Raw genomic sequence first — 22,177 nt, forward strand, 5'->3', positions numbered from 1 at the left:
TTACACTAACTAAGCTGTATTTGTATCTCATATTTACACGTAACAGTAACACATAATTTAGATTCCATACTTCAAATAAATACATCGAAATATTACAAGAATACCAGCGAATACGAAAAGCCCGATTGGCCTTTCTTTTTGCAATACTTATGACTGTAGGAGATGGTTTGCTTTAGGTAATAATACTTAGTTTATAGTACAATTAGCTATCTGCGATTTTGATTCTACATTCTACATCGCTCTCGCTCCCAAGAATGCCATAACCCAAAAATCTCTCCGAGTTACATTCTTATCTATGAGATATGGTACACATTTGGTTTTTGATCCATGACAGTTTTGTAGCGAGCTTGCGATTTTGTTGTGTTCTCATGCTTCTGTAGCTCATGCTTTCCATTTGTTCTTTAAACTTATGGTGGCGGCACACGCTGCACTGGGATTGTCTCAGGTTGAGTTTTGGTTTCTGGGATGGGTTCCCCCCTCCGGCTGCTTTCTGTCCATCAGGAGGAGGAGTGGCGCTCCGGCGTGGAGACCGTCTTCTGGTAGCAATTCAGATTGGCCGACATCCGGCCGAAGGCGGCTGCCATGCGGTTGGGCAGCCTGCTGAGGTGCTCGTGAAGATTGGAGGATCTGGAGGAAGTGGCAGCCGATGGAGCTGACGGAGCCGACGGACCCGACGCTGTGGTGACCTGCTGCAGCTGGGCCACCACCTCGGCGTGCTGCACATAGGAGACCCGGATGTTGACCCCCTCGTCGTCGTCCTCGTCCACCTCGCTGCCGCTCTCCACGTCCTCGTAGTAGGTGAAGCCCACGCCCACCTGCTGCTCCTCCCGCTATACATCGCCATAGTACGGCACCGGGGTGTTCTGGTCGATGGGCTTGACGCGCAGCTTCTGCTTGTAGTGGTACTCCTTGAGGTAGCTCTTCAGCCGACCAGGCAGCTCCATCTGGTTGATCCCATCGTAGCTGGTGTTGGACACAATGGTCGCCCGGGACAGCTGCTGCAGGGAGAAGGTCTGCCTTCTGTGGAGGGGTATCGTCAGGCAGGGCTCGAAGAACATCACGCAGGCGGGGTCCTTGTAGTGCTCCAAAAGTCCTGTCACCGTGGGCGCCGTGAACACACACGGATCGTGGCAGTCGAAGCTGTGGAGAGGAATGGGTATTTAGTTAGTCACCGTTTTGCTTTCAAGGTGATGATGGAATGACGAAATGAGTTTGGAAATATGTTTTAAAGTTTCAAGTCTTAAAAAGTTGAAAAAAAACGAATATTGGATCTACATTAAGTTATTTCTTCAAGTTTAGCATTTTGAATTTATGTATACCCATCATAGGCAGTGACGACTAGAAAATCATTTAATCGAAATTCCCAGAAATTGTCTATCATATTTGATGCACTCATGCATGTCAACTGCGGATTCCGAGAACTCCGTGGAGATAAGGACGAGTGCTCACCTGAACTTGTGACCGCTCTGCTCGATGCGGGCGTGCAGTGACCTGCCGTACTTGCGGAATGTGACCGAGAAGAGGAACTCCTCCTGGGCGGAGTCCCGCAGCAGGAACGTGCCCTCCGGCTTGCCTTCGAGCAGGTGCTCCGCCTCGTAGCGGTCCATCTTGCCCCAGTAGAAGCTGCTGTTCGTGATCTTCTCCAGATCGGGAACCAGGCAGTGCATGAAGTCGATTTGCGAGTGCACGGTCATGTTGCGGGCTCCGATTCCGGCATGGCCGCCTGCCACTCCGGCGGGGGCGACCGAGGCCAGGGGGCGTGGCTGAGGGGGAGTTTGGGGCGACTGGGCGGCGGGCTCGGTGACCACAGTTACCCGACCGCCGTTGGGCGACTCGACCACAAAGCGCGGCGATGTAATCCGAATGATGACCTGATGATGGTGATGGCTCGCGTCCGGAACGGCGACGGAATTGCGCTTCCTCTGACTCTGCATACGGTGCTGGGAACTCCCATACGATGTGCCCAGCGTGGGCGGTGTGGAGCGGCGGTCTGCCGGCCGGGATTTCCTCGGAACCGTCGCCACCGCACCACCGGCATCCTTCTTATTGCCCACGGAACTGCTGCTCGGCAGCATGTCCCTCAATCCTCGGAAGGCGTCGCGGCACTTGCACTTGCAGCACCGCCGCTTCGAGGATGTGGGCGTGGATGTGGATGCGGATCCGGATCCGGAGGCGGAGGATGTTGCTGCGCCCATTGATAGCGCTTTACTGCTGCGACTGCGGCAGCAACTGTTGCTATTATTGCTTCTGGAAACTGTTTTTCGGAGAACAGAATTTATTAGTAATTTGATTCACTTAAATTTGATGAGATTAGGTCGGCTTCTCTTTTTTTGGTCTGTCGTGCACAGTGAAAAATTCCGTATGTACAAAATTCCCCGCTATAAGCCACACACATTTCGGGGAATTCACTGACCTTACATGAAATGGTTAATTTCCAATGCTTCACTTTAGAAAGCTACTTTTGGTGATTAATTCGAAATCATATCGGTTCAGATTGTTTTGGTTGGATCTAAAGGCTGCTTGGTTTTGTACACACTTCATAAAGGGTGAGAAATTCGCTTATCTTTTATCACGCAACTTTAAGGTTTGACATGATGTCACTACTGGATTGGATTTCACCACGCGGTTAAATATTCGAAATCACCCCAAATCGGCGTAGCAAACTAGGCGTAGTTTTCACTAATACTTCGTAATTAATATTCCGTATGATTTGGTAGCCCGCCTGATTTTTCACTGTGCACTTTCCAGCTTGCGGAGAACGCCTTCTCACACACTTCGACTTTTGCCCACCTTGCTTGCTGCTGTGTTGCGTTCCCGCCGACAACATATTGCTGACTGGCAGCGACTCGAGCACTTCGCAATACTCGACGACTTCGGCCTCGTGGTTGTGGTGGATGTTGCTGCGGCTGTTGCTGCGGCTGTTGCTGCTACTGTTACTGCGACGCCGACGCAGCAGCGACTCATCCAGGTCGTCATCGTCGGCGACGTCGCCGTGGCCGTCGTGCAGTTGTAACGTACTTATCGCAGCGCCGACGCTTCCCGCTAAATTGTTGTTATTCACGGGCTGTCGCTCGGTTTTTGGCGCTTCCGCCGAACTGCCAGCAGTTCGATTTGTCACCACGCCCACTTCCCCATGGCCACCCTCCAGCATCACATTTACAATCTGGCCATTTGCATTCAGCGAGTCCGCAGACAGGGAGGCGGCGTCGATGGCACCACCTTCGCAGTGGCGCTGCTGCTCCTCCTGCTCCGCCAACATTTCCACCTGACCACCGGCGGCGGCTACCGAATTGCCATTCTCCATTTTGGCCAGCTGGATTTTGATGATGATCTGACGCACTTCCGCCGGCGATGTGGCGGCTGTGGCCTCCGTGAGGATCTCTTCCACCTGCAGCTCCTCCTCGTCCAGTCCGATCGTCTCTACTAGTGCTACGGATTGCCTGGTGCTCGAGCTGGCGGGCGGATCACTCTTTTCCTGGCTATTGGCGCGTGCTGAGAACTTGCTAAGGTGATGACCCATTGGAAGCTCGAAATGGGGCAAAGTCCTTGTTTGCGTGGACTTCTGGTGGCTTTCTGAAATGGAGGAATGGGAGGAGTGGTTATACACTCTGTTTACATTATCAATCGAACATTTAATGCTTATTGCTAGCATATTGATTATACATTTGCTTATACATTTTGAACATTTTGTGGGAATTGACAGTAAAATACATACTGCAAACAGTAATTATTACATTGGGTAAGAGAAGATCCCGCCGTTAATTTCGAGTTAGTTATTGACTAGCTCAGTTAGCATGTTTCGATTTCGTTAATATTTGCTGTCAGCGCATTTCGCAAGACCCAGAATTAGCCAGGTTCCGAGTGGAACGAGTTTTGCCCAGTTTCCCCAGCAGCGTGCGAAGTGTCTTGACCTACGGCAAAAAGCCAATCCACTTGGTGGGGCTTCACCAGTGCATTAATTAGCCACTTGGTCAGGCGGAGAAGTTGCCCAGTGGCAAAAGGGACTCCTCCCTCCATCGCCGGTCAAATGGGCAATTAACTGCCGCCACTGTCTAACTATTCTGATTAATGGTCTTCCCCCACAGAGTAAACATATCTCCCCCCCACGAACTGACTCATCCCCGGAGGGATTTGCGGGATATGGAGATCTGGGGGATCTGGGGGATCTTGTTGATCTGGGTGATCTCGTCATGCAGATGAGGACAATAAACAACGGCATTCCAATCCCACGCATCAGTTAGTGCTCCCACGAAGAGCAAGTACAATCGCACATTTGCTCACCAACGAAATCGTAATGGGCTCATCCTATTTTTAGAAACCTGTCCATGGAGAGTCGATGAATCAATGTGGAAGGCGAGTACACACGACGCAATGCATATGAGTGGCTTAAATCGCATATGAGTGGCTTGTAGGTCAAGTTGCCCTCATTATCTCCAGAAAGCGCACATTCAATGTTTAATTCTACTTAATTCGTGGGCACGTCATTTCGTCTCTCCGGCAAATGGGCTTTCCGCTGGGCAACTGAATTCGCACTGACAAATCCTTATCGCACCCGAATCACCAGGATGAGTCACCGAGTTCCAAAGTTGGGCCATTTACGGCTTGGGAGCCAAGGTACATGTGAGGAGCACTGGTTGGACTATTTACTGACTCATCCGTAAGTGGTAGGAATTCTTGGTAGTTACTTGAAAGTCGGAAACACGGCGATGAGTACGAGAATGAGTATGTCACTGCTGTTGCTCAGCCGAATTCTGCAGGTGGCTTCTTTTCCCTCAATGGCGAAATGATTGGATCACCGATTGGCTAATGACGCCCTCTGCTTGATCGATGGTGATCCGCGATGAGGGTTAGGTAAAAATAATTGAATGTACTTAACTTGACATTATTGGTTCGCATCAAGATAAGAGTGGAAAGCATTTTATTCTTTGAACTCACACCTGACTTGAACATATTCGGAATTCTCTGGATTCAAGAGCCACTAGAACAGACTAGAATTCATATTTTAATGATCCGAGAAGATAATATTCTGCGCAACAATCAATTGCAAAATTCCGGGGAATATAAGATTGCCTTAAATAGAAATCAGACATATGTACATTTGTATTTTATTATTCCTCCAGTTCGTGTTATCTGCTCGATATTTAAAGTCTGCCAAGCACGCACCCCCTTGAAATACGCCTTATTTTGACCATAAACACAGTATTCGCGTTAATGATTATGATCGCGGTGTTTATGTGAACTTAATCAAGATTGTTTATCGCAGCGATGAACTAAACATTACCAAAATTTCCAGGACTTGGGCGGAAAGAATGATTATCAATTCCGGGAATCCTGCGCGGCAATTGCAGTGGCGAGTTTTGCAGAATTCCCTCACCCATATAAATCGACTTGATTTGGGTGGGCCGTCAATGGGGAATTCACTTCAAACTTATCGAACGTCGTTCGACCTCCGCTGATATGAAGCCCGAGCGATTTCCGTGGAATTCCCTTGTGTTAATCACTAAACGAGTGTCGCCTAACGAGGGTATCCACATATGTGCGTACATATATTATATATACTTAGGTACATATGAACGTACAGTCATATGTGAGCGCCTAATCAAACATAAAGGGAGACCTTGTTGAGCAACAATTCAAGCAATTAACAGTGCATGTATTCTCACTTTTCCCAAAAATGCAAGGGAAAATATTGAAGTTGCTTCCCGGAAATGCGACCCCCGCAAGCGGTAAACAGTCAAAAATTGCAGCTTTTTAACGAGAATCGAGGAATTATAAATGAAGTGTTTTAGCCGGAAAACGATTTGGCGATACGGCCCAGCCGTCCAAATTATAGGGTGTCCAATGGGTCATAATGCCCCAGCGATTCAATTTGTATGCACCGTTGGCTGTCTAACGGTAACGGTAATTCGCACACCTATAGATACGTACTGCGTACAGTAGATACTTTTTTCACTTTTCATGCACGACTCCATGCCGCACGTGCCACAGGCAATTTATCGCATTCAAATCGTACGATTGGATCAGGTGAGTGAGTAATCAATACATTCTGGCCAACGCTAACGTTTGTTTGACACGATCGTTCGCATTAACCGCAGATAATTATTATCATTCATTTTTCCCCAACAGAGAGACTCAGCGACTACGGCAACCTTTGCTGTGTATTTACGACTATGATGAAATACAAAAGGAGTGACTTGTACTCAAGATTCAACTTCAGATTCCAAGAGACCCGCATGAGACGGCAGCCAGCTAACAAAATTTTTCAATGGAAATACAAAACTGAATCGGCAGATCAACTGAACTCGGGTCGGGCAGGAGGGACTGGAGCCGCTTGGACAGCTGCACTGAGACAATAAGCGGGTTCCCAACTTTAGCTATAGATACCTAATAAAAATCGAATCACTTTGGAATTATAGGAATGGGAGACGATGCATCCAAGCGATATTGAAATCGTAATGAAGTATTACATTAACTTGAAAGAATACCTTAAGATTCTCAAAAGTAAGCCCATGCAAAATAATTCCTTTTCTCTCTGTGCACCTCGAGGGTATCCGTAGGTAGGACAGGCGTTCCATGAGTCACTCACACAATGAGTAGCAGCAGGCTGTCCGAGGTACCGAATCGCGGGGCAAGCTGCACACAACGCCGTGCATTTCGAGGGCTCGTCGAGCTGAACTTTTCCCTACCTTTTTACTTTTTACTTCTTACATTTTAGTTTTTAGTTTTTACTTTTATTTTTCCTTCTCTCCGCTCCTGTCAGTTGCCACGCGGGGCCAGCAGGCAGCTGAAGTCTTTCTGCGCCGTTGCAGACAATGCGAAATTTCGTCAGAAATCCAAATGCGGATAATGATCTAATACATAACTTGTTCGGGGTAAAAATGTTGATAAATGTTGCCGGCCAGAGACGGATGGCGTTGGGCGAAAGAAAGCCAACAACACCGAGTGGTTTGAATGTTTCAATGCTTGAATGTTTGAATGGCTAATAAGGGACTCGTAATGAACGGGGGATTCACCCCTCAGAAATGTTGTGAAAAATGTGCAGAATCGAAGAGAAGATACATATGTAGAAACACAAATGTGAAGCAGAAAAGTGAATTTATTTGCATTTATTACCGATTTATAGGCAACGGTATCTCTAAATATACACCCAATATACATAAATACGAAACAAGGTTTGCGATCAAGCCGAATGAATGGATTAAGGCAAATTTAGATTAATTTAAAATTGTGAAGCAAGTCATTCGCACAGCTTGAAACAGAGAGGGGAATCGCAAGCCTACAACTTAAGAAGTGAATATTCAAATATCTACATATGTACATAAGCACTGAAAAGTGGCTGGGTAACAATAATGAACTCATACAAGAATTGCCAATTTGTACTGTACCCGTTACTGGGATTTTTTCTACGCAAGTTCAGACAATTCAAATCCAATCTCACTATTCGTAAGTGAATATTTTTGTACATGGACCGCGCCCGTCGTCAAGGCCCGTTATTAAAAAACCATTTGGAGAGCCCGGCACTCGAAATGAGTTTTTGTAACCTTCCCAGCAAACTTGGCCAACAACAATTCAGTCATGGCTTAGCTGGCTGTCCCACTGTAGGTATTATGTTTTACGCAGAAATTGTCACAACAATGCAGCAAAAGCAACAGCAACAGCAACAGCGGCAAAGAGCAGCACGAATTGCGGTCAACGGGGCGTATGGGGGACGCGATGAGGGCAAGTGCAAAAGTGAGCCACACAAAGCCACAAAAGGAGCCGAGATCAGGAATCAAGCAAGCAGCTGAATACTCTATGGAAAGACTGCATTACTAGGTTTCTGTGTTCCTTAAACAAATCGATCGATGAAGGATGAATACAACTTGATTCTTTAAAAAGAAATGTAATGATATATAAAATAATTGCACTGCAGTAAAGTTATTAACTGAGACTATTTATTTGCAGTAAGCCCAGTAACGTGCTAACAAGATGATCACGAAGTTGGCATACAGCGAGACTTGTGAAGAAGTAAGCAGATCCTGTTGCCAAGTGAAGGAATCCCGCGATGAGAAGAGACCTCAACAACAATGAAAAAGCCAGCGACTCGACTGAGAAGCGAAAAATCCGCGGGGTGGGGGCGTAGGATTTAAAGCGAATTCAATTACTTTTTGTTGCTGCCGACATCGCTTCTTATATTTTGTATTTCTCTTTTTGTTTCCATTTTTGCCATTTTGCTTTGCATTTACTGGGAATTCGCAAATGAAGTTCGCTCGAAAATAAAATCACATGCAAAGCGGAGCAGTAAAGTGCCAACGAAACTGGAGTGGGGCAAATTGGGGGTATGGGGGTTCGGTTTGGGACTGGGGGATATCGGGGGTCTTGGGAAAGTGTATTTCGTTCGTTTTGATATATTTTTTCGCAGGAAAATTGAAATGAGATTTATTACGCTCCGGGCACTCGGATTCGAGATTTGCCCATTCATTGCGCCGCGGGTCGAAAGTGATAAATAAACAAACGCCTCTTATCATCAAGGCGATGCGGCATTCAAATATGTATCTACATACATATGTATGTATGTAGGATATATATATGAATGTTTGGAACTTTAATTAGCGATTCCAGCAAAATCGCTCGCACTCGGGCTAAACAAAGTTCGTGACTGATTGTGTTCGACGGGGTCTTGAGGGGCCTAGTGGTACAATAGCTAATAGGTACAATAGACGTAGGAGCACACTTTGTTTATATTACGTTTACGCCCGAATCTGTTATCTCGCTCGCCTCCCTTATCGCGAGGGTTGAGGGGTGGGGTTGATTATCTAGGCCCGAAAACGATAATAACGAAAATAATAATATTAACATATAATGTGAAGAGAGGCGATTTCTTGGAAATTCGCACACAGCGGTCTCACAGCGCTCCATTATAAATCCATCGCACTCACCACACTCACACTCACACTCACACTCACTCACTCATATGGGCGGAAAAATTCCTGGAAAATATGCACACGGCACTCACATGCCGGTGAAGTCATGGAGTTTCTGGATGTGTGGTTCTATGTGTGTGCGGTTTTCTGATTAAACGAAAGCACTAACAAAAATTCAACTTAATTCGCTCCAGGTCCGGGTTAAACCCGAACCTATCTAGTTCTTTTCCGCCGTTTCGCTTCTGGCCAAAACAAAATAAGATGGTTTCCCCAGATACTTTTGAGCCGCGGGTTCTCCTTTTGTCTGCGTTGAGCCGAAGTTACGACCGTGGGCTCCTGAACTGTGGTTACGGAAACAGTAACGGAACACCAACTACCTAAATACATATTGTATTTACATACATTCGAGTATTCGGGGAGTTGATTGTGATAACACAATCGTATTATCACGAATTATGTCTTACAAATACTATGGAATCATGACTAGCTTTCTGAGTTTATCACGCAGATTATTTGGCCGAACTTACATACATAGCTAAAACAACTAGTAATGTTTAAGGTATTTAGAAAAGTTAATTATTTATGACTTCTAGTTTTGAGCTCAAGGGGGTGGGAGCAATGAAATATGTATCTTTCGACCCGTTAGTAATTTGAATGATGATGATAAGCTCAAGCACTCCTTCGCTTTTAAAAGGCATTACCTACCCCAAGTTAATAGAAACGTGACTTCGGTTCTGCTGCCATTTGTAAATTAATTAATAGAAAGCTGTTTAGATTTACCTGCTTGAAGCTTTGAACGGAGTTCTTAACTGAATACCTGTGGACAAGTTGTGGATTAAACACAAATATTTCTACAAACTTGTGAGGCTTTAAATATAGCGATTACGAAATCAGCTATCGCAAGAATTAAATCGACCTTTGCCAATAACTAGTCAGCGCACACACCACACAAATTCATTGATAAATTACTACGAACCGCGAAATAAACACTACCATATATGTAAGTACTATATATGTACATACATATGTATGTAGATACGAATATTCAACTCGCAAACAAATTCGCTTATCAACAGAAACGCTTGCAAAGTGGAAACGAAACGGAATTCTAAGAACAATCAAAAGCATTTCGTTGGCTTTTCAGGGAAAAGCAAATACATATGTAGGTGGGCACGGCAGGCGGGGTAAGTGGGCGGTGAGGGGGTGAAGGCTGACATGCGCCGAGATAACGATAAGGATAAGGAGGGGGAAAGAACCAACTGGGGGGTAAGGTCACGGCATTAGAAATTATTATTATTATTATTGGCCAAGCAAAGAAGCATGCTTGCTAAAGTCGCCGCTCAGGGATTTCAGACTTTTGATTTCGAGACGCGCTTATCAAACAGAAACATTTGCATAAGCCACACTTGAACTCGTTTTGGGTTTTCGTTGGTTTTTCAAACCATGTTCGGTTTAGCTGCCAATGGGTTACTATGGGAATTGAGAAATATTAATATATTCCATAGGCTTCCAACTGGCATATATGTACATCTGTATGTATATACTGGATTACCCAATGTATCTTCAGTTAAACAGAAAATAACTTCTTCGCTTTCCAGAGCATGCAATACCTTATAGCTTTTCTGGTTAGTCGTGCCAATTACTGTGCAATTGCAGTGGGTTCGATATAATTGCTATTCACCGGAAACAAGCCAAGTTAGAATTACGGAAAATCTACTTAATAGATAAGTTCATTGCGGTGTAACCGAGATTATGTGAACATACAAATTCAAATATGTATTTATGTACATATATATTACGGGGAATCTGATCTGCTGAAGTATTTCGAAGTTAATTGAGCACTCTTGTGACCTTATAACTGTAAATAGAAACATATATGTATGTGTCCGATTTTCTCTGGACTGCAGTTCCCTGTAAATCATCCCCATAGGGAGAACCCCTCGGTTCCCTTTGTGAACCCACTCGAGATCTCACAATTGAGTGTTTTGCCCACATTTCACTTTTGGCATTGCGATTCAATTGAACAAATTCACGCGAACAATTAACAATTAACAATAAACAACAACAAATTTCCGACGAAAATCTCATCGAAATATAAGGAAAAACAAACAACAATGGGATGAAAGAGAGATACAGAGATGGTGGGTGGAGGTGCGAGAAAGAGGCCAACACTCTACCTATGATTGGTGTGCGAAAGAGATGGAGAAGACTTTTTGGTTGCTGCCCAGACAATTTGGCATTTTTTCGCAAGATCGCTATATGCCTCTCCCTCTAGGCAGCTGCTGTCCCGCTCCAACACTCACACTGCACTTATCCTGTGTTCGAGAAACCATTTCACGGGAAAAGCTATTAAAAAAAAATTGAAAACGCTCTCAAGTTTAATACGAAAATTCGAGGAAATGAGCGGAAGAAGATGGTAAAAGCGGGTTTTTACCAAGAATAATCAAAAAGTGCACACAGACACACACACAGACATGCACAGGCACACGGAGAGAAACGAGCGCAGACAACAACAACATGACGCATTACAAACCAAGTTAATAACACCTTTTCCTCCGAAGGGTACAACTACGACTACAACAACACCAGGAGGAGGAGGCGGAGGACCGCTGTTCCCAAGTTCCCCTACCAACCTTCCTCTCCTCCCTTCCTCCATCCCTCTTCCGAACCCATTGTTGTTGTACGGCTTCGGCCGAATTCAGCCGCTACACCTTTACATTCATACACCTTTAGCAAGAAGCCATGGCCAACAACGGGGCCCAGCAACAACAACAACTTTGCTGTAGGCCAGAGCAGCAGCAACCAGGCCTCGATCTCGATATTGGTAGTGGTGCGGCTGGGAGAGCAGTGCAGGTACAGTGAAGCCTCACTGCGGAACAATTGGCCGGACACAATATAAGTTCGCTTTCGCCAAAGTTAACTGCAGTCAATGTTTAGATATGTGTAAATATATAAGGAATATTATTTCTATTTTTGAGATGTCACACAGATGAAGTTACACTTTTATCTGGGGATAAAAGCAAGATAAAAGTGTAATAGTCAAAAACAGCAAGTATAGAGGCAACTGACTTGTTTTTAAACCATAAACCGTTTTCCAATCAACTATAAAAAAAGGGACTCTATTAACTAAGATATGTGCATAAGTTGGCTTACTACAAGAAGCGTGACAATCCAACGATACAACATAGCATAAAGATACTTTTCCCAAGTTTGTGAAAACTATTTCCGACAATTTTCTCCAATTACTTAAAGAAGTCGCCGACTTCGAGCGCCAAGCACAACATGGGCTAGTCAATACGAGTTCCGACAGTTCATGTAATCAGGGATATTCGATATGGTTATGTTTGTCGTGGGAAAACACAGAGGGGAATGTGAGTAAGTGGTTGCGAGGCTTCACTGTATCCGCATCTGCTCGTGCGCTTGCATCTGCATCTGTGTTCGTATCTTGCGGCGCTGTGTGCGTTTCAGTTTCGAGTCTGTGTGAGGGCCAGCTTCATTTCAGTTTCAGCTTGGCTTGCGGTGTTAAATGTTTGCAGCAGCATTTTTCATTCAATAGCCCGAGCAGCAAGAACAACAACAACGGCAGCTGGCTGCCAACATCATCACACAAGAGCGCGCGCACACACACACACACACAGCCGAGTGCTCGCGTGTGTGTGTGTGTGTGTGAGAGTCCGCTTGTGTATCTGTGAGAGTGAGTGCGAGTACGAGTATCTTTGTATCTGCTGGTTCGCCTGGGCTGTCTGTCACTTCTCAGAAATCGGTCTAAATTAGAAAATGCGTTTCTGGGAATTTCGTATCGCTCTTTTGGGCCCACGGAGCTCAGCGAACGTATAAAAAGTGTATATATTGTAAATATATATTGTAGCTGTGCGCCCGCGATTCCCCCCCTTACGACCAGTTCGCGGAATACTGCGCCTTTCCCCAATAAATTTATCAATGGCATTTGCAAATATTATATAGCAAACTGGGCAACTATTTATTTTGCTTAGTAATTTATGCAAACAGCGAGCGATTCACGGAATTCCAACCACCACAAAGTGCCAAACACAAATTTACCTCTATTTCGATCTGCTGGCTCTTTTTTGGTTTCGGTGTGCTCGTTACTTTTGGCTAGTTGGCAATTTGGCTAAACCGTAGTTTAAGCATATTTTAGTTTTGCTTCAGAAGGTATGTATATTATGTATCACGTTATTTTCACGTTATCTCCTACGTCGGGTGACACAGACACAGACACACTCACTCGCGAACACTAATTGCACTTTTCGATCTGCGATGGCACTGCACGCATTCCACTCGACAGTGTGCACTTCTTTCCACTAACTTGTGCAATTTCTCTCGACGAAACGAAACCACGCACGAATACGAAGAAGTATCGCTTCCCCGAAAAGTATCTGTATCTTTCGCTCTGCGTCCGCTTCGTTCCGCTTCTCCAGTGTGACTGCCGACGGATTGGCAATCGATACTGCGACCCACTAAAAAAATACTAAAATACTAGTATACTAAAAAATAGTACTAGTAATAGTAAACTTTTCGGATGCTTAATTATTGTCTTTAGGCTTGTAACATCTTTCTGAAAATTGTTAAGCCGCCATTTCTGCCTAGAGTTTACAGTCCGACGTTTTCCATCGCCTTTTGTTTTAGCGCAATAACCAGGGCTCCTAAGCGCAGCAAACCATTTAGGTTTTACGAAAGAGTTGGCAGCCCTCCTCAACAGCAACAATCAGCAGGAAACAAAAACAAAATTGTTTGGTAAAATGCCTTTCGATTTGGATGCGCATGACAAGCTGCTGATCACCTCCATAGAGCAGGAGTATAAATGCAGGCCGAATAGTGAGTTTTCAGAGCACACTGATAACCAACCTAGTTGGAGTAAAACTAGACATATTTAAATTCTTCTGTTTTAGCAAAAGTTAGGTGGCAAATATGTGATGCCCAGCTATGCTAACTCCTTGCGTTGTCTACCCATAGAAAGTGTTTTCGGTTCACAATCTCGATTTCCCGGCGACAAAAGTCTTCCGGTGAGTAGAATCGGAACCGTTCCCGATATTCCAGCGGGATGTGATTTATCCCCATGTGTGCCCGTACACCCACAGCTCTTAAAGTACTTGCAAGTCAGAAGAAGAATAAACTCATAGATAAACTCAACAACAAGGAGAAGGAGTATGTTGCCGGCAAGGAGCACATATTGGACACTCCGCCCACCGAAGATCCGCACTACATAGTATTCGTGAAGTGCCAGCAGGACGTGCACTGCTGGGTTTGGGTTAAGGAGGGCGAGTTTAAACCCCTTGGCTTTGAGTAAAAGCAGTATACATATACTCTGTAAGTTATAACCTACCCATCGTTGCCTCAACTTTAATCAATTCAATTATTTACACTCTTTGTTCATGGGAACTCCAATCGTAGTGCGCATAGCTGGGCACCTCCTTCTCGTCCTTCCTTAGATGTCCAGTTGAACACAACAGGTGTGTCTTCGCACCTAATAAAATTGCAGAGGAAAATGTATGGAACTTCGGCTGGTCAAGTTTTTCATTGTTTCGTCCAGAAAGACGATGTAGTAATATTTCCGTGAGCTAGCTAAGATTTAAGGTGTGGAGCGTCTGTCCTGGGATTGGATTCAGTCCGCCAAATGGCGTAAGTTTGTAAGAATCGTGTTCTTCATCATCTATATCATTATTTTGCACTTGCACTTTTACTTGAGGGGTAAAGGGGATTGAGAAACAAGATTTGTCGTTTTAATCAATTATAATCGATCTGGTATTTTTAATGTTCTTATCATTGATTACATCGTTTTACATTTTGGATAATATTATAAATAAATTCTTCTATTATTAACATTATAATTAGAATTGAACGGACATCAATAATTATTATTCTTTTTCTTATTACAAGTTCAATTTTATTATTTTATTATATACAATTACAATTACGACTACATTTACAATACCCTCATTTCGTATATTTAATTTTATCTTATTTTGTACAACATTTCGGATAATATTCAATTTGTGTTATGCCTATGCGATTCCATTATTATTATTATTATAATTTAAACAGCTGCAGTTGTTTAAGAGGAAATCAAATCACAGAAGAGCATCAATTTTGCAATTCTCGCGAGAAAATAGAGCGCTTGTTTTTCTCACTTCGGAAATAGTGGGACCAGCCGGTGCGTAGCTAGGCTAAGTGCGGTCACTGTATCGCTGCGAAAGGTGGAGAAACTGGAAAATGTTAGAATTTCAAAATACTGGTACTTCCTTGCTAGCACGGACTCAAACCCATCGCATCCTTAGAAATCAGGATGGCGACGCCGCACTTGCTTGGAAATGAGGATGGCAAGGCCACCATCCCCTAGAAATCAGGATGGCAGCGCCGCACTTGCTTAGAAATTACGAAACTAGGCGAAATACTGAAAAACTCTTTACAAAACAATAACGATATATTTTCAGCCTTGTTCCTGCAACTTTAAGCCGTTAAAAGTTATATTTTCTGCGATGCGCACTTTTGAAGAGTTTTCAGTGCGAGCTCATCTCAAAATTTCACTTAATGCTGTTTTAACAAAATTTCAGCACATAAACTATTTAAAGCTACAGAAACGTAATACTACGTGCAAATCCACAGTCCGAAATTTCGAATGCAACCAACCAAAAAACCTATCCCAAGTTTAGAGTTTATTACACTCAAAACAACAAATTTCTCCGTGACAAAGTAATACTTTTATTGCACCGTTACACTTAATAAATCTGTTGTCTAGTATTTGCCGCTCATGAATCAGCAAACATTTTTTCATTTTCACAACCAGGTCTTACCAGCACGCTCTCATGGGTACTCAGGATAGCCGAACACGTTAATACTCTTTAATTTATTTAAAAAAACCTCATAGGCTCGTTGCTTAAAGTAGAGAAGTGGTATTATTATTTACAAATGTAGAGTTCATGAAGTAATATAATAGCTAATATAATATAGATTTTAAAAGGTTTACTATGCGATTACTTTCACATGTTTTAGGTGAAAGTGAGACTAACACCATGATACCTTTACAAGGGTATAACTCGCTGATATCTTATAGCAAAGCAAACAAAAACAAGTGAGCCGGTGGCAATACGCGGCGTGGAAGTTCCCCTTGCAAAGGTTCGGCATGGCAACTGTGGGAGAGCTGACGAGGATCGCGGATGTGGAAGAGCTCAGGGATCTGCAGAAACTGTATCTGAAGGATTGGCCCAGCCACTGCGTCGCCTACTTCTGGCTGGACAATTACTTGAGATGGCTTCGCCAGAACCCGACCCTGAAGCACCTGGAGTTCTACACTTTGGACAATGACTACCGCAGCGATGGACTGTTCATACTGATCGTAAGTGTCTTGCGAACTCAGAAGTAATCCCATTGACAACTTGCCATCGCAGCATCGGTATCAGCTGTTCTTCAGTAACTTAAGCAGACAAAAGTCGGGCTTGGAAGTCGCGCTGAAACAATTGGATTGGTGGGGAGGTTTCAAAGTCAGTGCCATCCACGAGACCCACCACAAGATCTACAAGCAGCTGGCACTGGACCTCAGGCTCCACATGGATCGGGAAATGAACACCATAATGTATATCCTGACCCGTGAGGAGGCTGCGAGATTGAAGGTCAAGTGCCCGGAGGGTTATTATCTGGGCCAAGTGCGGCTGGAACACGCGGATCTGATCAACGATCTTTGGTCAGCTCGTCATCCTGGTTCCCTGGAGCTCATTCAGATGCTTATAGCGCATAATACCAACGTGGGATTGTTTGAGAAGGAGTCGGGCTCTTTATGTGCTTGGTGCTTGAGGTGAGGAAAACGAAGTAACTTTGGAATTGTGCGCTAAATTGGTTTCCTTAACCCCGTCTTACAGGCTGCAAAGTGGATTCCTCGGAGCTCTAGAAGTGCTACCAGCCCACCAACGTCGTGGCCTGGGACAAGTAGTAGCCGCCGCCATTTCCAAAGCCATTGCAGCCGATCTTCAGCAGGATATCACGGCCCTGGTCAATATGAACAACAGAGCTGCCTGTCGAGTGTTCGAGAAACTCGACTTCAGGTTGATCCAGGGCGAACACTACTACTGGAGCATGGTTAGGCCAGCAGAAGGTGGCCAGATTTCTTGGGCCTGCGGGGAATAGAACCATGCACAAAAAAGAGAGGAGAACCAGGCTTTGAGATCAACGATCAGTTACCAATAAATTGTTTTTAGTATATGACATACTTCTGTGGTCGTTTCCGTTGCAAAGGACCATCATTCATTCTTAGGGAGCAAGAGAACTCTTAATAAAGAAATTATTCTTCACACAAAGTACAGATGATGCTTGAAAGAACCTTTTTTTTTTATTTTTCCATAACGCGACCCCATATGGCCTAGCATTCTTATTCAAAAAATTTCTAACTTTATGCATAGTTCGTTTGATAGAAACCCCAACATTTAACCATAAATATTAAGATAAGACATTACTAAATGAATTAAATGAAATACTTTTAGATCTTAGGAAATGTAATGAATGGAAATTTCGATAGTAATTTTTTTAGTTTTCTTAATTTGTTTTGAGTAAGCGCTCAATGAAGTTGCATAAATCAATACTATTACTACATCCTATTTGTTCGGCCATCCAGCCTCTTTTGTGAATAAATTTATTATATGAACTTAAAAAACAAAATCATGAATTGCTAACCCTGTAATTATCCTGAGGTGACATTATTCATAATCGAGTGGAAGAGTGAGAGCACGAATCATCAGTGTTTGGGTACTTTTATACCCCTCGGCTTCTCATGCTTTAGTCAACCATTGAACACTTTCGTTCGGTTATTCGATCGGAAAGGCTGTTTCGCTTGAGGAAACAGTGCAGTCAGCTGAAAGCTTGTGCATCGCTAGCTAATGGTTTTTGCAATTCCCCATTCCTGAGTCGATTACCACAGCCACACGCAAATGATTCAGATCACACTCGAGCCAAAAGGCTTCCAGATATCTAGATCCAGCAGGGATTGGCCCAGACAGCAAATAGAGATACTGAAAGGTCTACAGCGGCCCATATGGGAAACAATCTAGAACTATATAGTACCCTGCTATCTCAGTGTATAAATTGAGTCACTGTCTAGTTGCCGGGGATCAGTTTCCGAAATGCATCGTCTGCAGCAGGTCGGCATTCAGCAGTTGGGTGATCTGAAGCGGGTTTTTACCCAGGAATGGCCCAGATACTGCAAGGAGTACTATTGCCTGGACACTTTTCTGGAGCTCCATAAGAAGGACGATCAACTGAAGGAAGTGCAAGTGTATGCCCTTCCCAATCTGGAACTCGGATTATTCGTGATTGTGGTATGAGTGCGACAGATTGTTCTTAAACTTGTGCGGACTTTTTATATCTTTGGTTTTGTGCGGATCATTCAGGATCACTATCAGTTATTTCTTGGCTTCCTGGAGGCTGAAGAGTCGGAACGCCTTCTCAAGGAGTCCTTACTGAAATTTAAACTCTATGGAGGCGAACAATTCGCCTCAATGCCAAACAGGTATTTCAATGTGGCCAACGACATTATTCAAGCGAACAATCTGAAACTGGACCTGGACAGTACAACCCTTTTCCTGGTCTTAAGCAAGGAGGAAGCCCTGCTCTTCCAAGTTGAGTAAGTTCAGAAAGATATATCTATCTATATATAGAGCAAGTGGCTCAAAACGTACTTAAACTTTTGCAGACCTCCGGCTGGGTTCACCCTTAAGCCTGTGGATGTAGAGGATGCTCAAGTGATCAACGATCAGTGGGAATGGAGTGAGCCGGACTCCCTTGCCCTGGTCCACCGCCAAATTCAGTATGACACCAGTGTGGGCTTGTACACAAAGGAATCCAAAGAGCTCGTGGCCTGGTGCATTAGGTAAAACTTCTACACTAATTAATTAATCGAATTAATCGAATTAATCATCACTATCACTTGGCAGGGCTTCAGATGGCTTACTGGCAGTCCTTCAGGTGAAGACGTCCTACAAGCGCCGAGGCTTCGGCCAGCTGATTGTGAAGGAGTTTTCCAGACAGGAGGCTCTGCTGGGACGCGATACCATCACCGAAGTTGTGCCCGAGAACAAGGCATCCTTGGGCCTGTTCACCAAACTAGGTTTCAAAGCCATGGACCAGTGTCACTGGCTGATCACGGGGTCGCCAAAGGGGGATTCATAAGATTAAGGGCTTTTTGCATGTAAATATTTTTTTTTTTTTAGATTTAAATCATTATTATCTTTATCTTTATCTTTCCGCAGTTGCCAGCTGCTAGTCCGGCTAGTCATAAATACCGCATAAGAGAATCTAACGACGTTAAGAGATCTAATTAAAGAGAAATACAACAGCTGCTTGATTTAGTTTTAGTCACCAATCAGCAAATAGCAAAAGCCATTCAAACTCGGTTGCTTGGAGGGGAAGATTGTTCCACTCGACCAAAATGGGTACTCGATTAGAAGTTATTGGATTAAAAGACATCCAGCAGTTCCAGCAGCTCTACAAGCAGAACTGGCCGAAATATTGCCAGGAATACTACTGCCTTGATAACTTCGTGTCATTCCTGAAAAAACAACCCCACATGAGGAACATTCAGATGTACACATTGGATACAAAACAAGCCAGAGACGAAGGTCTTTTTGTCATAGTGGTGAGTACTACATACTACATGTAAAGGTTGTTTTTTCCCGTTCAAAAAGTTTACTAAGAGAGGCGACCCTCTCTTAGGATCGCTATCAACTATTTGTAGGTTGCCTAACCAACACAAACGGCCTTGTTAGATCAGCTTTGGATTTATTGGACTGGTCGACGGGTCTGAAATGCAGTTCAATACCCTCCAGACACATTGATGCCCTGGATGGCCTGGTGGAGTCTAAGGGGTTAGGCCTGGTATTCAGGGACTACACGAATTTGTATTTTATGAAAGCTGAGGACGCTCTCAAGCTAAAAGTTGAGTAAGAAACCATAAGCTGTTTAACAGAATGGGTTATGATTATGATTATGATCCTCATCTCCATGGTAGACCCCCAGATGGATTTGTTCTAAGGCCCCTGAGCGTGGCAGACGCTCCTTTGGTTAACGAAGAGTGGCCCAACCATCATGTGGGATCTTTGTTCTTCATAGAAAGACAGATTCGCCTGTGCGTCAGTGTTGGATTGTACCAGGAGGACACCCAAGAACTAGTTGCCTGGTGCATCAGGTGAGACAAGTAAATTTCTGTAAAGACCCATTATCGATGTAAAAATCTTTAGGTTGCAAGGCGGCTACTTGGGCGCCCTGCAGGTGAAAGCTTCACACAAACGTCGGGGATTCGGCAGTGTCGTGACGAGGGAAATCGCATACCGCCTAGCCGCTGAGGGTCACGATGTAATGGCCCTCGTGGGCCCCTTGAATAAGCCCTCATCCGAGGTGTTCAGCAAACTTGGCTTCCAGGTCATCGACCAGTGCCTTTGGCTAAGGACCGAACCCACCAAGGGCGAGTTCACCTGGCCCGAGGGCGAGTAGTTGGTGTTTAAATGTCTGTATTAAAATATTACGACTTTTGGTTGTATATGAATACAAGTTTGGTATAAAAATATGCCGAGGCATTTTGCTATGCTTATTCTAAAACTCTAATCGTCTGAGCAATCCCTGGCAGCGATCTTCTAATTGAAGGGGACTACACTGGATAGTCGAATCCTCTGTCAGAATCCTGGTGATCTTCCTTAAGCACTCGAGATCGTATTGCACGTGATAATCATTCATTACGTAGCTATCGAACAGTAAAAATTTGGTGGCTACGGTTGCTTCTGCCAATCGGCGAGCGGCTATAAACTCCAGGAGTTCTATAAAATCGAGGTAGTTGATACCAAAGCTGGCCCTCAGCATTGTCTGGCAGTGGGCCTCAAAGTTATCCATTTGCTGGCAGTCGGAGATCTCATTGCAAACGGCCTTCAGGTTGTTCTTAAGGTTCTGCCAGACCAAGGCTATATTGCAGGCATTGAACCAGTTGTGATTGACGGATATGGTGTCCGTAAGGTTCCACACCTGATGAAACCATCCACTGGGCACGAAAACAGCTTCATTGGCGCGCTGATTAATGGTGTAATATCGGACGTGGTGCTCATCCAGCATTTTCTCGTCTATGCTAAAGGGCAGGTTTCCCAAGCGATCGTTCAGTTTGAGTTCTTCTCCCGGCGGCATTATCAGCCACTTCTTAAGGCCCACTATATTGGTGGACCAACTGAAGGAGCCAAACACATCCGCATGATAGGAGGTCCTGGAATGGTACGTGATTTAGTATGAGAAAGCCAGGAAAGATGTGGAAATAGACCATGAGTTCTTGGGCCCCATATAGACGAATCGGTAGTCGTCCTTCCCCTGCTGAATCAGTTGTTCGTTTAGCCAGTCGGAGGAAAAGTATTTAGGCACCTTGTAGAAGTTATAGTCCGGCATTTGGGCGGCCAGATGCCAGTCCTTGAGGTAGAGATTGTCCCCGCTCGCGGGAACCACATTACTATTCACTTCCGCCGACGTCCACGCTGGCCGATTGGATGACTGATTTATGATGCCACTCCTCCATTTCGCCAGGTAGTCGTGGAAGTTGAGCTCCAGCTTGGTGTGACTGTTGAAGTACGACGAATTGCAATCGGCAACTGGAACCGGGCAATCGCTGATCTTGGTTTTGAGGTAGTCAAAGTTAATGGAAGATGCACTCGCATTGGAGTTGAGATCCCGCGACTCCTGGTCCTGCACTCCCGCCACAGTCCAGTTCTGGCACTCCCAGTCGTTGGAGACGTCCGCTATAACGACCGGGATATTCTTGTGCATGAAGCGCCAGAAAAAATCGTTATAGTCTAGTCCAGAACAGCGCTCGATGTGCTCGGGCAGCTGGGCGTCACTTTCGGAGATTTCCTCGGGCTGCAACTGGAGAAGGACATCCCCATCCCGCTCCTCGGACGCCATTCGATCTGGCAGTGGGTCTCTGAGGCGCTCAAATCCTCAATCATGCACTGGCTGTTCCCTTTTGAATTCCTTGTAAAAATTTCCAAAACGATATTTTGTTGCGATTTTTGTGTGTGACCATCGCCACCAAAGAACATATGGTTGCGGTATTATATCAATGTGACCGTTCGCTGGAGGTCTTCTTAGCCGATAGTTATAGTACTTTTGATTTTTATTTTCGAGTACCAAAAATCGAATTAAATACTAACGCAGTTGGCCGCGAAAATTCAAAATACGGCATTGTGAGCTTAACCTCTCCAGTTTCAGCAATAAAACAAGAATTTTCTTTAATTGGTTTTATATTT

General features: G+C 44.5%; 5 protein-coding genes and 1 long non-coding RNA gene across 9 annotated transcripts; 4 read left to right on the forward strand and 2 right to left on the reverse strand.

Annotated features, from left to right (window-relative positions):
• Positions 1–822: 822 nt before the first annotated feature.
• On the reverse strand, positions 823–13,352 carry LOC120445247. The gene is made up of 4 exons (XM_039625521.2): positions 12,963–13,352; positions 2,791–3,573; positions 1,450–2,254; positions 823–1,140 (listed from the first exon to the last, which is right to left on the reverse strand). Exons 2-4 carry the CDS (start codon positions 3,518–3,520, stop codon positions 831–833), a joined length of 1,845 nt encoding a protein of 614 aa, XP_039481455.1. The 5' UTR covers positions 3,521–3,573; positions 12,963–13,352; the 3' UTR covers positions 823–830.
• A 233-nt stretch (positions 13,353–13,585) lies between these two features.
• On the forward strand, positions 13,586–14,762 carry LOC120446323. Its single transcript, XR_005615840.1, has 4 exons — positions 13,586–13,736; positions 13,811–13,924; positions 14,000–14,228; positions 14,313–14,762. It is a non-coding gene; the product is annotated as an uncharacterized LOC120446323 (long non-coding RNA).
• An 811-nt stretch (positions 14,763–15,573) lies between these two features.
• LOC120446322 lies at positions 15,574–17,338 on the forward strand. Of its 2 annotated transcripts, XM_039627239.2 has the most exons (4): positions 15,574–15,843; positions 15,912–16,254; positions 16,307–16,710; positions 16,775–17,338. In XM_039627239.2, exons 2-4 carry the CDS (start codon positions 16,042–16,044, stop codon positions 17,037–17,039), a joined length of 882 nt encoding a protein of 293 aa, XP_039483173.1. In that variant the 5' UTR covers positions 15,574–15,843; positions 15,912–16,041; the 3' UTR covers positions 17,040–17,338. The 2 variants fall into 2 exon arrangements, with proteins under 2 accessions (XP_039483173.1, XP_039483172.1); XM_039627238.2 differs by having other exon boundaries at positions 15,806–16,254.
• A 671-nt stretch (positions 17,339–18,009) lies between these two features.
• On the forward strand, positions 18,010–19,243 carry LOC120445951. The gene is made up of 5 exons (XM_039626638.1): positions 18,010–18,223; positions 18,296–18,528; positions 18,598–18,774; positions 18,839–19,092; positions 19,154–19,243. The coding sequence occupies exons 1-4, from the start codon at positions 18,029–18,031 to the stop codon at positions 19,071–19,073; spliced, it is 840 nt and encodes a 279-aa protein (XP_039482572.1). The 5' UTR covers positions 18,010–18,028; the 3' UTR covers positions 19,074–19,092; positions 19,154–19,243.
• Positions 19,244–19,327: 84 nt separating this feature from the next.
• Positions 19,328–20,498, forward strand: LOC120445950. Of its 3 annotated transcripts, none has more exons than XM_039626635.2 (4): positions 19,328–19,539; positions 19,617–19,843; positions 19,912–20,088; positions 20,141–20,498. In XM_039626635.2, the coding sequence occupies exons 1-4, from the start codon at positions 19,333–19,335 to the stop codon at positions 20,391–20,393; spliced, it is 864 nt and encodes a 287-aa protein (XP_039482569.1). In that variant the 5' UTR covers positions 19,328–19,332; the 3' UTR covers positions 20,394–20,498. The 3 variants fall into 3 exon arrangements, with proteins under 3 accessions (XP_039482569.1, XP_039482570.1, XP_039482571.1); XM_039626637.2 differs by having other exon boundaries at positions 19,409–19,539; positions 19,598–19,843; XM_039626636.2 differs by lacking the exon at positions 20,141–20,498 and having other exon boundaries at positions 19,617–19,838; positions 19,912–20,050.
• On the reverse strand, positions 20,477–21,961 carry LOC120445949 (2-oxoglutarate and iron-dependent oxygenase JMJD4 homolog). The gene is made up of 2 exons (XM_039626634.2): positions 21,202–21,961; positions 20,477–21,147 (listed from the first exon to the last, which is right to left on the reverse strand). The coding sequence occupies exons 1-2, from the start codon at positions 21,831–21,833 to the stop codon at positions 20,493–20,495; spliced, it is 1,287 nt and encodes a 428-aa protein (XP_039482568.1). The 5' UTR covers positions 21,834–21,961; the 3' UTR covers positions 20,477–20,492.
• Between the last annotated feature and the right edge of the window lie 216 nt (positions 21,962–22,177).

The sequence above is a fragment of the Drosophila santomea genome, chromosome 2R, assembly GCF_016746245.2.
Source record: "Drosophila santomea strain STO CAGO 1482 chromosome 2R, Prin_Dsan_1.1, whole genome shotgun sequence".
Classification (NCBI taxonomy): Eukaryota; Metazoa; Arthropoda; class Insecta; order Diptera; family Drosophilidae; genus Drosophila; species Drosophila santomea.

Bases quoted from the DNA above. Each gene is read 5' to 3' on its own strand.
- LOC120445247 (XM_039625521.2), bottom strand. From the start codon at position 3,520: ATGGGTCATCACCTTAGCAAGTTCTCAGCACGCGCCAATAGCCAGGAA. The intron at 2,255-2,790 runs GTGGGCAAAAGT...TCCGAAAAACAG, and splicing joins GCAACACAGCAGCAAGCAAG to TTTCCAGAAGCAATAATAGC. The intron at 1,141-1,449 runs GTGAGCACTCGT...TCCTCTCCACAG, and splicing joins CAGAGCGGTCACAAGTTCAG to CTTCGACTGCCACGATCCGT.
- LOC120446322 (XM_039627239.2), top strand. From the start codon at position 16,042: ATGGCAACTGTGGGAGAGCTGACGAGGATCGCGGATGTGGAAGAGCTC. The intron at 16,255-16,306 runs GTAAGTGTCTTG...TTGCCATCGCAG, and splicing joins ATGGACTGTTCATACTGATC to CATCGGTATCAGCTGTTCTT. The intron at 16,711-16,774 runs GTGAGGAAAACG...CCCGTCTTACAG, and splicing joins TTATGTGCTTGGTGCTTGAG to GCTGCAAAGTGGATTCCTCG.
- LOC120445951 (XM_039626638.1), top strand. From the start codon at position 18,029: ATGCATCGTCTGCAGCAGGTCGGCATTCAGCAGTTGGGTGATCTGAAG. The intron at 18,529-18,597 runs GTAAGTTCAGAA...AAACTTTTGCAG, and splicing joins GCCCTGCTCTTCCAAGTTGA to ACCTCCGGCTGGGTTCACCC. The intron at 18,775-18,838 runs GTAAAACTTCTA...ATCACTTGGCAG, and splicing joins CTCGTGGCCTGGTGCATTAG to GGCTTCAGATGGCTTACTGG.
- LOC120445950 (XM_039626635.2), top strand. From the start codon at position 19,333: ATGGGTACTCGATTAGAAGTTATTGGATTAAAAGACATCCAGCAGTTC. The intron at 19,844-19,911 runs GTAAGAAACCAT...TCTCCATGGTAG, and splicing joins GCTCTCAAGCTAAAAGTTGA to ACCCCCAGATGGATTTGTTC. The intron at 20,089-20,140 runs GTGAGACAAGTA...AAAAATCTTTAG, and splicing joins CTAGTTGCCTGGTGCATCAG to GTTGCAAGGCGGCTACTTGG.
- LOC120445949 (XM_039626634.2), bottom strand. From the start codon at position 21,833: ATGGCGTCCGAGGAGCGGGATGGGGATGTCCTTCTCCAGTTGCAGCCC. The intron at 21,148-21,201 runs GTCTATTTCCAC...GTACCATTCCAG, and splicing joins ATGGGGCCCAAGAACTCATG to GACCTCCTATCATGCGGATG.